The 12,756-nt window shown below is 40.0% G+C and overlaps 1 protein-coding gene across 3 annotated transcripts in view; it reads left to right on the plus strand.

Moving 5' to 3' along the window:
- Positions 1-12,330, plus strand: part of ARL15 (ARF like GTPase 15) — a 399,917-nt gene extending 387,587 nt beyond the window's left edge. For all 3 annotated transcript variants that reach the window (XM_026017011.2, XM_026017009.2, XM_072756933.1), the window contains one exon: positions 9,543-12,330. In XM_026017011.2, coding sequence (XP_025872796.2) covers positions 9,543-9,695 — 153 coding nt within the window. In that variant the 3' untranslated portion in view covers positions 9,696-12,330. The remainder of the gene's footprint in view (positions 1-9,542) is intronic.
- The last annotated feature ends 426 nt before the right edge of the window (positions 12,331-12,756 follow it).

Genomic DNA, 12,756 nt, shown 5'->3' on the forward strand with positions numbered 1-12,756 from the left:
CAGACACTAAAGGCCATGTACTATATAATTCCATTTATATGAAATGTGCAGAACAGGCAAATCCTAGAGACAGAAAGGAAATTAGTGAGTGCCGAGGGCTGAGAGAGAGGGCAAATGGGGAGTGACTGCTAATGGGTGGGGAGTTTCTTTTTCAAGTGGTGAAAATGTCCTGAAGTTTGATAGCTGTGATGCTGCAGGTGTCCACGAATATACTGGAAATCACTAACTTGTATTATTTTTCAAAGAGTGAATTTTACAGTCTGCAAATTATAGCTCAATAAAGGAATATTAAATGTCTATAGAGCTGAACGAAAAGATGCTAAAGTATATGCTAGAGAAATGCAAAATCCAAGCAAGGTAAAGGAAATTCTTTAGAATCTTAGGAGGGCATGTCTGCTCCTGAGAGGAGACCCATGATATAGGCAATGATAACTTACATCCTGGAGGTTCTTTTTGTTGTGGCAACTATTTTTGTAAAGAGCCTAACTTGGCAACAAGTGACCCCAAAAATTTTGCCCTGGACATCTGCCACTCCAGTCACATGTCAGCCTAAAAACTCTGTTTGAAAAGCAACTCAAGTTCAATGAGGTGGGAACCACACGTTGAATGATAACCCATTTCATTTAGGATGGAAAGTTGTTTCCTTAGGATGGAAAGTACTTTCCAGGGAAAGTATTTTTAACCCTGGAGAATTTAACATTAAGAGTATAAAAATAACCAAATCTACAATAGTAATACTTTTATTTCAAGTATATATTACATTTAGGTCCGCCTGGTACATTCACTTTATAATTATTGTTTAAAATGTGTAAATTATTTCAGAATTGGCCTCCTATGTAGAAAGATATGAGGGGCTCCAAGGTGGTTGTCAGTTAAGTACCCGACTCTTGGTTTCAGCTCAGGTCCTAATCTCATGGGTCATAAGATCGAGCCCTGAGTGGGGCTCCATGCCCACCACGAAGTCTGCTTGAAGATTCTCTCTCTTTGCCCCTCCCCCCACTCACACACTTTCTCTCTCCAAAATAAATCTTTAAAAAATATATGAGAATTTAGTTGAGCTTGTAAATAGTATTAGAAAGTACCAGAGCTTGGGACACCTTGGGGGGCTCAGTGGTTGAGCATCTGCCTTTGGCTCAGGTTGTGATCCTGGGGTCCTGGGATCGAGTCCCTTATCGGGCTCCCTGCAGGGAGTCTGCTTCTCCCTTTGCCTATGTTTCTGCCTCTTTCTCTGTGTCTCTCATGAATAAATAAAATATTTTTTAAAAAAAGGAAGGAAGGAAGCAAGCAAGCAAACAAACAAACAAACCAGAGCTTGAGGGGCCCCTGGGTGGCACAGTCAGTTGTGCGTTGGACTCAGTTTCAGCTCAAGTCATGGTCTCAGAGTTGTGAGATCAAGCCCATGTCGCACAGAGTCTGCTTGGGATTCTTTCTCCCTCTCCTCCTGCCCCTCCCACTCGTGCATTTGTGCTATTTCTCTATTTCTCTCTCTCTCTCAAATAAATAAATCTTACCCCTCCAAAAGAAGAAAATACCAGAGCTTGAGAGTCATTGAATTTATAAATTTAAATGAAGAAATGCTTAAGAATTCTTGCTGAGCAAGAGAAAAGACTTAGCTACTTGAGGATATTTTGATTATTACAGTCTAAATGCTGAAAAAGAAGACTGAATATATTAAATGTATAAATAGAGTCTTGAAATGTTTAAAAATGGTTAATTAAACTAAGTTTATAAAAGGACCTAAACTATATCCTGAATGTATTGTTAAAACTTAACAGGTATATAGACAGAATGGTGAGATTTTTAAACTGCATATAATAGCTTCAGGAAAACCTGGGTTTTAGACATTGTATATTTAGTAAATTGTATGTTCCTTTTTAAAACTGCAAAGTCACAATAACTAGATTGCTCTGCACTAAGAGCCATACTTGAAGGACACAGGCCGTGGACCCTATGCCCTGGCTAGTTCTTGCTGCTGCAAGGAAGTCTCCACATAAAAGAAACCCAGGCTGAACACAGAGGGGTAAAAATATGGCTTTATGACTACAATCCAAAGCATCTGAAATTATACATGGAGCCTGGCCAGATGGGAAAAGCCAACTTCTATGCCCCCCTCTCCCCCCCAGAGTCTGAGTCAAAGTGGGGAAGAGCTGGTCTAGCAAGTGAGTCCAGCCACCCAGGCTCCTTGTACCCCTGCTGGACAAAGTGGGAAGCTACAAACAGCTTTAGCCAGGGATTGGCAATTTTTTTTTTTTATTTATTTTTTTGTAAAGGGCCAAACAGTAAATATTCTAGGCTTTGTGGAACATACTGTCTCTGTGGCAGTTACTCAACTTTGCTGTTGTAGGGTGAAAGCAACCATAGACAAGTGAGTAAACATGGCTATGTTCCAATAAAACTTTATTTGCCTGGGTGCTGGGAGGTAACCAATAGTGGCTACTGTGACGAAGGTCCCGTCTACTTTAGTTTCTTCTACGTTAAGGCTTCTCCTTGAGGTGATAGGAGGACATCAGCTGGATTAAAACTATGAGTAATTAGAAGCCAGTTCTTTCCACTTGTGGATGGAGGCACCTTCCATTGGAAGTAGAAGTTGGAGCAATTGCCTGCATACAGGAGTTGCCTCAGGCTCGGGAGGGCCAAATAGAATCCCTGCGATAAAGGAGATGCTCTACAGGAATGCTGGGTATCTTCCATTGGCCTGTGAAGACGGAAAGCATCCATACCTAATTCCTGCCTCTCACAGTGGTTGTCCAATAAGCAAGCTTTTTGAATAGGAGACTGAGACAAACCTTCTAGGCATATCGAAAAGAGAAGATAGATGTAATTTGTTCTGTAATTCTAGGGTACCAGATTAAGCCAAAAAACAGGAATGCTTTTCAGATTGTAGCTCCCACTGCCACAGCACTGGGATCATTTTATTCAGCTCTTCTGGAACACAATAACCTCTCCCGTGCAGTGGAAGCCTCAGTTTTTATGTAACTATTATCGCAGCATATAACATTCTCCACACATCAGAGATTACTGATTGGGCAAGAAGACTTCTCATAAGGGCGAGGCTCGATCACAGGTCATAACCTGCAGGCATTTGTCTGGTTTTTAATTATTCCAAGGTCAGGCAGGCTGCACTTTGCTTAAGAAAGAAGTGATCTTAACCATAACTACACTTTCATATTACACCTAACATTCTTGAAATCAATCATCTGTTATAGATCTGCACTCCCAAAGTAATATTGTGGTGTTGGTTAATTTTAATGTGTTTTCTGGTCCCTTTTAGTACTCATTAAAAAGTAAACAATATCTGTTCTGTGTTGTAAGATCTTCAGGACTATGGCAAATTGGTTTTACTTGTATTATTTATTTCTGCCTTTAATGACATATTTAGTACTTTTCTAAGGATTTCAAAATCCTGCAAGCAGAACAATGAAAAGGGGAACAGCTGGTGCTGCTCTCTCTAGACTAACCTTTCTTTGAACAAGCTGCCAAGAATGCACTCTGAAGAATCTTAATGATGCCATGCCACTTTATCTCCAGACCCCATCCTGGAGCCATGGTGTGGGCAAAGTTCTCTCTGACTTTGGTGAAGGTTACCAAGTTAAGCCTACCCCATGAGCTTCTGCAATTAAGACCACAAAACGGGAAGGCCCCTCAGCAAACTCACATGTGAGATGTACATACTTGTGTATGCTGGTAAGTGCTTGACAACCGACTCTCTAGAAAGAAGAAAGTCTTGGTTTGTTGCACTTGCAGATTTCCATGGTGTAAATAGTTCAGACCCCGGCCAATTTCATGACTCGTGCATTTTGATGTCCTTGTGCCTGGAGGTGGAAAGAGAAGGCACCTGATCAGCATTTCAATACAAATGTTTCATGTTTCCCCCAGTGTGACATGGTACCACAACAGGTGCATCCACTCTAGTGATTAAAGTTTAAGGAGCCCAGGTGAAGATGAGGCAAGTTCTGTTCCTTTTTGACAGCCATGGACAGTATCCTACAAAATTTCACAATTTATTCAGACTCTCCTAGCATCCTATTAATTGGAGCCTTGGAGTACATTTATCATCTAGACCCTACTTTTACCAGAGAGTTCAAAACCAATATGAACCTGTCTCAAAAAACACGATTCATACAACTATTTGAAAAATACAGGTGTGCCATGGACATGTTGTGTATTTAAAATGACAGGAAAGCCATAATGGCTCCTCTGAATGAAGATAGTTACTGAGTCACGTTCTCTTGCATCATGCTCTTGCTTGCCTACCAGACCCCCAACTGCAGCAGCTCTTTCTGCTGGCTCTCTGTGTTTTTCCTGCATTCTTCATCCAGTGTCCCTATTGTCTTATCTTACCTGCTGATTGATCGCCTTCGAATTGAAGGAGCTGAAGTTGTCAGCCTGTCTCCTTCATGAGACTGATTCCTTGTCCAGAGATGAAGAAAGAATGTGCCTTTATTTCTAAGGGTTCTTTGAACAGTCTTCTACCGAGATATTTCTTTTTCAGATTGACTTATATTGTCTTAATACTCCTCTCTCTCTCTTTATTTGAATCAGTTCCTTTTCTTCCAGTTGAAGTATAATCAGGGTGCTATAAAGGAGTGAAAAAGCCTTTAGTAAACTGTACAGTATTAAACTTTTATGGTCACTAAAAAGCCAGGGGCCAAAGGGCTTGTAATCTTATAATGTAAATGATGAGGACAGTTCCCTCTTCGGGCTGTTGTTTCTGGGTTTTGTTTTACGGTATTCTGCTCTCATCAGTGGAACCCCATACATTGGCAAGAGGAGCACTGGCACAAGTGGCTCCTTAAGGCACACACACGCCACCTTCCCACACTCACCAGTTTTGTTCAGGAAGTGGTGGTTGAATAAATGAAGTTCGGGGAAGCCAACTTTCAGGACCCACATTTTCAAAGCTCCTTATACTTAACTTCATCCTACCGCAGTGCACCACAGCCACCCCCAAGTTAGGAAGGGTCTGTTATAACCTGCTAGTTTTTTCCCAGAGGGAAATATGTGTGTCCAGTGTAGGTTGGGATCTAGAGAAGTGCAGGCAGAAAAGATATCCAGCTTCTATCTCTGGTGGTGAATGTGTGGGAAAAGAAACTAAATCTCCCCAGACAGGGCCAAAGATACCTGCATCAGTATCACCCCAGGTGGCCTTCTGGACATGGGAGGGGGTGAGGCATTTTTGGTTACAGCAATGACTGGTTGGGGCTAATGGCATTGAAGTCCCTAGAACTAGAGGTGACATATTCTAGGGTGCTCAGCACAGTCCCATGCAGTAAAGAATTGTCACACACCCTAACCTCTTTTTAATGTCTTACAACACATTCATGTGGGTCAAAGCACTGTTTATAAGTATTTGAGCTTAGAACGTAACTCTATGTCACATAAAAACACTAAGTCATCCCTTCTGGACTGTTCTCTCCCCCGCTCCCCAGAGTGTTTAAAGGAGAATGAGGCCAACTCTGGGCACACACTACTTACATGCTTTAATAACAAAAATAAGAAAAACAAGCAGTTTATTTTTATAAATAAAATGAGATTTGCAGGCTTTTAAAAGGGAAGACCTATTATTGCAGTTCAAAAGCTATTTACATGACTTCCAGAAATTTAGTCACAACAGGTTTGCAAGAATTAAAATAAAATTTTTGCTTGTGAAGTGAGGGCAAGATAGGGAAATCACTGTCATTACATAACCCTGTTAGAGGTCCTAAGTAGGAAAGGATTATTCTTTCTACTCAAAGAAACATAAAGGACATCTACTACCCGATGAGGGGGTCTCCTGTGCCATGAAAAATCTCACAGGTTTCACACCTGCTACAAACATGAGCAGCAAAGCGATGGTGCCAAGATGTCTCTGTGCTATTAGGACTTTACAGTAAATGTGCTGTGGGAATCACGGGATGCAGTAATGCACGTCACCCCACAGTGGCATGAGTGAAGGAGGGCTCTGGTGACATATCTAAAATAGGTTGGCTACTTATGGTGGCTTTGTTTTCCTATCTCTAGGGTGGACACATGGCCACTAACAAATGCCCACTCTCTGTGGCTAACCGAAAATAGCCAACTGACTACAGGTTGCCAAGCAGCTGTATTCTGATGTCATTGCCCCAAGTGCTATCTCCAGGAGCCAATGTGAAGCAGTCACCTCCTCCTCATTCCTGCCGTTTCCAGTGAAGCATAATATTTAAGCCTCTGATTAAGTATTTGAAACATGATTTATGTTGGTCAAACTTGAACACCTTATTCTTTAAAATTATACATCAGCATCATGAAAGGACAGGAAAAGCCATGGTGGACAAGTCAAATGTGACTGTAATTTATATCTTCATAATACAGAGGAGGTGAAATTTGAAGTTCAAGTTAATATAACAAAACTAAATGAAGGTGCACACCTGGGTGGCACAGCCGGTTAGGCATCTGATTCTTGGTTTTGGCTCAGGTCTTGTCTTGGGATCGTCGGATCAAGCCCGGAGTGGGGCTCCGCAGTGGTCACAAAGTCTGCTTGAGAGTCTCTCTCGCCCCCCTCCCCCCACACTTTTGTGTGCTTGCATGCACGTGCCCATTCTGTCTCTCTCAAATATATGCTAAGTGAAAATCCCAACCTAACTGGAAAAGTTCAAGTCAGAGCATGAGGTCTCCATCTTCTCCTCTCTTGTATTATCTGCTTTGTTTTTAGAAACACGAAACTCTGGGTAATGAGAAGCTATGTTCTGGCAGCAAACCGTCACTCACTGTGGTTGAAACACACTGAAATGCCAGACTAGTTTTACAATTGATATTATAAATTGTGGTGGTGTGGAATCATTTGGATACCAGTCGGGGGAGTATGGAAGGGTGAGTGAGATACCCCACTTAGGTTACAGATCCAAAAATCTCAGGTTACGTAGCCATATTTGTCAGCTTAACACCATTAGGCTCCTTTATCTGATGACCACCCTGTAATGGAACCTTCCATTTCCTCCTCATGTTTCATATTCAGCAGGAACAACTTCTGAAACTACCTTCAGACATCTTTATTATCTTCCAAGTGTGCCTACGCGATAGTCTATATTTTCAGTTGCCTAGAAACCAATCAAATGGGTACCTAAAACCTTACTGTTTTTTTTTGTCTGGTCCGTATTACAAAATACCACAAATTCTATTCTGTGATTATTTCAGTCTAACATTCCTTTCAAATTTGATGTTAATATGCCACCAGGATCAATTCTGTGAATTTTTAAGTGAACCGTTTAAAGGAAGTATTGTTAGTAACATGCCCTTACTGTGCTAGTCCTTATTTTTATTTTAATATTATTCAATTTCTTGCCACCAGCCCTCTTCTCAGTTACTACCAATACTTAAAATGATTTGGGGACACCTGGGTGCTCAGTCGAGTATCTGCCTCTGGTTCAGGTCATGATCTGGGGGTCCTGGGATCCAGCCCCATGTTGGGCTCCCTGCTCATTGGGGAGTCTGCTTCTCCCTCTCCCTCTTCTGCTCCCCCTGCTTGTGTTCTGTGTGTGTGTCAAATAAATGGATAAAATCTTTAAAAAAATAAAAAATTAAATGATTTGAAGTTATGAAATGTGGCAAGGGTACAACTTTCCTCATGGAGCAGATTTTTGATGTTACGGGCCCTCCCCTCTTGGTGGGAGGCATTACTGATTTGACCAGATACCCCCTTGCATTGTAAGCACTCAGTAGTGCAGTCTGAAGCTCCACTTTGTGGGAGAAGCAAAGAGCCTAACATCTCTGATTTTAAACTCTTCAGAGATAGCCAGCTCCTCCATCAAGCTGTAGACTCAGACACATTCCCCACCTGTCCCCCACCCCCCCACCCCCTCCCACCCCCCCACCCCCGCCAACTCTTCTCTCCCCCTGCTGGCTGATGGCCTCCCTTGGTCTGCTGACTAGCAAGCCCTCCGTTGGTGGGGCAGGGCCAGTATAGTACTAGTTACTGCACAAGCAATTACAGCTTCTCTTGGAATTGTTTTCAGTGCTCTAGAGAGAAGAAACTAAAAGAATGGAGTCTACATTTTCCGTAAGGAAGAATCCTCTTAATAACATGATTTGTAAAATACCTCGGGCGAACACTGTTCTGAAGTTGTATACCCATTTTCTGATCTGAAATGAGGTTTTCGTTACTTCTCAGAATCAAAATTAATAAGAGTTCTTCCATTTTCACAGGCTTTTTAAAGTAATAGTATTTATTACTACTTTGCAGACATTTACAGAAGGACTTCGGAGACACATTTGAATTATAAAATGTTAGCATAATTGTGGTTCCTAAATTAGCATAAAACCTTAGTATTTCTTACATATATCTTGCTCTCATGAAAAAAAATGTACACATATTTTAATGCCACTTTTGGATGATGTACCTCTGCCATAGTCTGGTACTTGCAGTGATAGAGGCAAAATAAAACCCGATTTGAGAATGGCATATGGTTGAGACACTTTTTTTTTTTAGGTCAGGTGTTGACTAAGGTAAGATCTTGGAATTTGCTATGGCACATGGAATTTACTGAAATTCGTTGACCAAGAATGCCTTCCAACAACGGTTCTTCTGATGTTGCTATTCACTATATTTTATGTTATGTAAACCTCACTAGACTATCAGTACAGTGTTCTGTTCTTGTGGGACGTAGTGTGGGCAGGAGGATAGCTTTATGAACTTTGTGTTTTATCATACCCTTTGAGATTCCTCACTTCTGGGGAAGACATAACAATTTGATATTTCTTCACAATCACAAGCTGGTAATCCTGGATGCTATTAGTATCCAAGGCACTATACTAAGAATGACTTGTGACTGGATATTAATCAAACAGGTTTTTAGGATACTAAATTCTCTACTCACATGCCAGTTATAAGGTGGTGATTTTTACCTCCCTGAAAATTCAGGACTAGGAGAAAAATAAAAAGCGGGAGACTTCATGTATGTATGTATGTATGTATGTGCATACAAGTTTAAATATGCAAATATGCATACATACACACATACTCAGTTTCTATCCTCTTTCATAAAAAAATGCTTTCTCAAATCTCAAAATTAGATGCTAGAAATTTAAGGGAGAGAGAGAGAGAAAAGACTATTTAAATGATAAGTTTTTGTGGTGTATATGTTTGGTAGTCAAAGCAGTTTTGAGTAATTGATATAGTACATACTCTAGGATGTCACCAATTTAAGAAATTAGCAAGGAGATGTAGCAAAAGCTGCTCTGCTAGTTGTTTTGATGGAATCGAATCTTTTTGGTGTCTGCAGTGTACTTTGCCCTGTGTGGTGGTTGTACATGTAGTTCTTTCTTAGACTTCATCAGACCTCCCATGCTGATAAGTGTGTGGGTGAAATGGCTTGCAAGCAGGTCAGTCACCCCTAAAGAAAACAGTCCTGGGTCACAACATATAACCCACATTATAACAACAGCTGTGGACAGAGTTCTAGAAAGTCCTAGGCATCACAGTTCACAAAAGTTCTCCTTGAAATTCCCCTACTTCGTCACACTCAAAATTTTGGAATTAGGAAGATTCTGATATAACTAATAACATATTTATCTTATCCCCCCTTAAGGTCAAAAAATATTTTGAACTTGAACCACTTGCACGTGGAAAACGCTGGATTCTGCAGCCCTGCTCGCTGGATGACATGGATGCACTGAAGGAGAGCTTCTCTCAGCTGATAAATTTGTTAGAAGAAAAAGACCATGAAGCTGTAAGAATGTGAAATCTGGCAAAAACACGGGTTCCCAAAGACCTTGAACCTATCATGTTAGTTTCTCATTTTAATTTTATTTTGGTATCAAGACTTTAATGGCTTTAGTGTCTCTTTTCTCCTAGTTATCTCAGACTCTCATCTCTCTATTAAAGTGAATATTCTGTAAATCAGGTGAATTATCATCGGCATTAACGTCAAGTACACACTACTGAGAGAGAATTTATTCTCTGTTTACCACTAATTATCTTCACCGCATGTCTCTTCCTTCTGTTGTTCTAAGCAGCTCTTCTATACTCTGTGCTAAAATGGATGGAATTCGTGGCTCACAGAAATCAAATCCCTTGTGAAGGACTCAGGGAGACTCAGAACCTTGACTCATTTTCCCTGGGTTTGTGGAGGTGGGGGAGCACTATGTGACTGGAGCTCCTCATTTTATGTCTATTGTTTCCAAGATCTCTTGGGATTTTTATTTTTTTTTATCATATTTTATTTTTGAGGGGTTTTTTTTTGTTTTTGTTTTTGTTTTTATATATATATATACGGGCCTTATAGATTATAAGAGAAAAATGAGCACCAAAAATTTCAATGAATCACCTTATCAGAGAGGACTATCCTGCCAGGATAAAATTAATGTGGAAGGACTTAAAGACAAGATGTGTAATTTCCTTGATTACATCCGAAGTCTCACTCCCCTCTCTTAAGGGCAAAAACTTCAGTTTTTGAAAAGAGGGAATGTAGGCACAATGCATGCATCACTGATGACTATTTCATCAAGTCCTGAGGTATTTTTTTCATGGAAAGATTTCCCTGCATAAAGTCAAGCTGCGACATATCTTTTTCTAAAAATCGTAAAGTGATTGAAAGAGAGAAAATAATTTTTAAAATAATAGATTAAAATTTTAAAAACAGCCAAATGAAGTATATAGTTTATACTGGCTAGGGTTTAAGCTGGCATGGATTTGACAAAGAAAACAAAGACAGAATCATCTGTATATTCATTCATTAAGTGCTAATGCAGTTTAACAGAGTCGCTGATTGTCTCCAACGAGTAATTAAAGGTCTATCAGTATTCCTATTATAAACCTCTATTTTCAGGGGTTTCAATATGCCCTTAAAAAATGTGCTGGGGCTGCAGCAAATCATTTTAGGGCTTAGATTCAGTCTTTGGAACTCTTTTTTTGTTTTTGTTTGTTTCCATTTAATTTAAATGATAAAATTATGTAGAGATAAATATGCAGTTTTACCAAGGTTTGGCACCTTTGACCTTTTCTAAAACAAGAATAACCTACAAATATTGAAGTTTATGGATGTAATACTCTTTGGCACATTTTGTAGACTTCTGGCCACTTCAAACACAAAATGGCCAAATGATAGAAAACTGCTCCTTTCACCTGAGCAATAAAAACATGTTTGTAATTTTTAGGTAGCATAGACTGGTTCTCAAATACCACAGGCTCACACTGTATTACATGGTGATGTAATACCTTGTAATTCTCCAGAAGATACACATCACTCAAATACAGCTTTTGTGGTTTAATCTTGTAGGTGGATTTTAACGAAATCATTACCTTTAAACATCGACCACTTCTTTAAGCTTTTTTTTTTTTTTTCCCATGGAATGGATCCAAGAGGATTCATATTCAATCTTGTCTCCAGCATCCCTGAATATTTTTACACTGTGTAATCCGTGAGCAGCACAAAACTTTCATTCCGATGACCAGTGACACAATTCCCGCTTTCATTTTGGTTCTGTTGTGCTCATCTTCTGTGAAAAATAAATGATTATTAGGCATTGCTCTCTCTGCAAGTTCATTAAATGTAGACTGTTGTCTTTTTAAGATACTGTGGCTGAGTGCTCCTAAGCCATCTGTTAAATGACTTCCCGTTGTCTGTATGTGTGTTCATGTGTGCGCCAGTGATGGGCTTCTCCTCAGACCCACGACTGTCTGCAGAGTCTCAGCCGTCAGAATGAAAACATTATCAATCAGTACCCAACAACAGCTGTTTTTGACAAGTTTCTGTCTGACGCCTAATGCTTTACAACTGTCAATAAGGCTCCTTCTTTGTCTGGCAGTTCGGAGCTCGCCGTCTTGCTGCTTCCTCCGCGGCATCCTGTCCTTGTAACCCTAGAATTGGCCGTGCTTGGGAAATCCACTTGGGGGGCGGGGTGGGGGGGCTTGGCCGGGCGAGTGTGGGTGGGTGGCGGGTGGGTGGTGTGTGTGTGTGTGTGTGTGTGTGTGTGTCTATTCCTACCTTCATGTAAAGTGCCACAGGTGTCTTAGTTTGCATATTCAAATATTATATAGGAAAAACAGTCTGTTATGTATTTCTTCACTTAGCTTCTTGTTATATTTATGGAAGTTACCCGTTTTTGTACCTTCTTAGCTAAAGCAGTTGCCTTTTTGTAATGGCAATTAATTTATATGACAAAACTTTGTATCTACTGTAGTTTATAGTATCAGTTGCTAATTAACTGCCATATTGCCCTGTCTTTCTATTAAAAAAGAAAAAAAAAATCTGTATCTATACTTAGAGGGTAACGGATTCATGTGGACAATTGCCAGACGAGAAGAACTTGTATTGTCCGTGATTTATATATGATTTCCACTATCTTCAAATGAAAATAAACGCTGAGTAGAATTGATGTTTTCAGACTGACTCCTTTCAAGCTTTAGCATTTGGGAGTCCCAGATTCCTGTTTACATTTGTGTTGCCTGTTTAAGTCTTCAAAATAAGTTCTGCTGCTCTTGGGTCAAAACAAATGATTAATTCACATTTCCTTTGAAGCTATTGTGAAAACCTTAAAAGACAAAAAAAAAAAAAAAAAGGCAAAAGCAAGTGTCTTTTCCAGTTGGTTTGTCTTCAGCAGCGATTTGCTTTCATTGGAGCCGTTCCTCCAGAATGAGTGAGCAGAGTCAAGATGTTAATATAAAGTGTCACCTTTCAGTCAAAACCTCATCTTATAATATTTGCTACAAAAGCAATGTTCTAGGAGTGACCAGAGCAATGCACTATTTCCTTCAGTAGCGATCAAAGCCCTAAGGAAATAGATATTTTTAAGTAACGTGAG

Source organism: Vulpes vulpes, chromosome 4 (assembly GCF_048418805.1).
Source record: "Vulpes vulpes isolate BD-2025 chromosome 4, VulVul3, whole genome shotgun sequence".
NCBI classification, from domain to species: Eukaryota; Metazoa; Chordata; class Mammalia; order Carnivora; family Canidae; genus Vulpes; species Vulpes vulpes.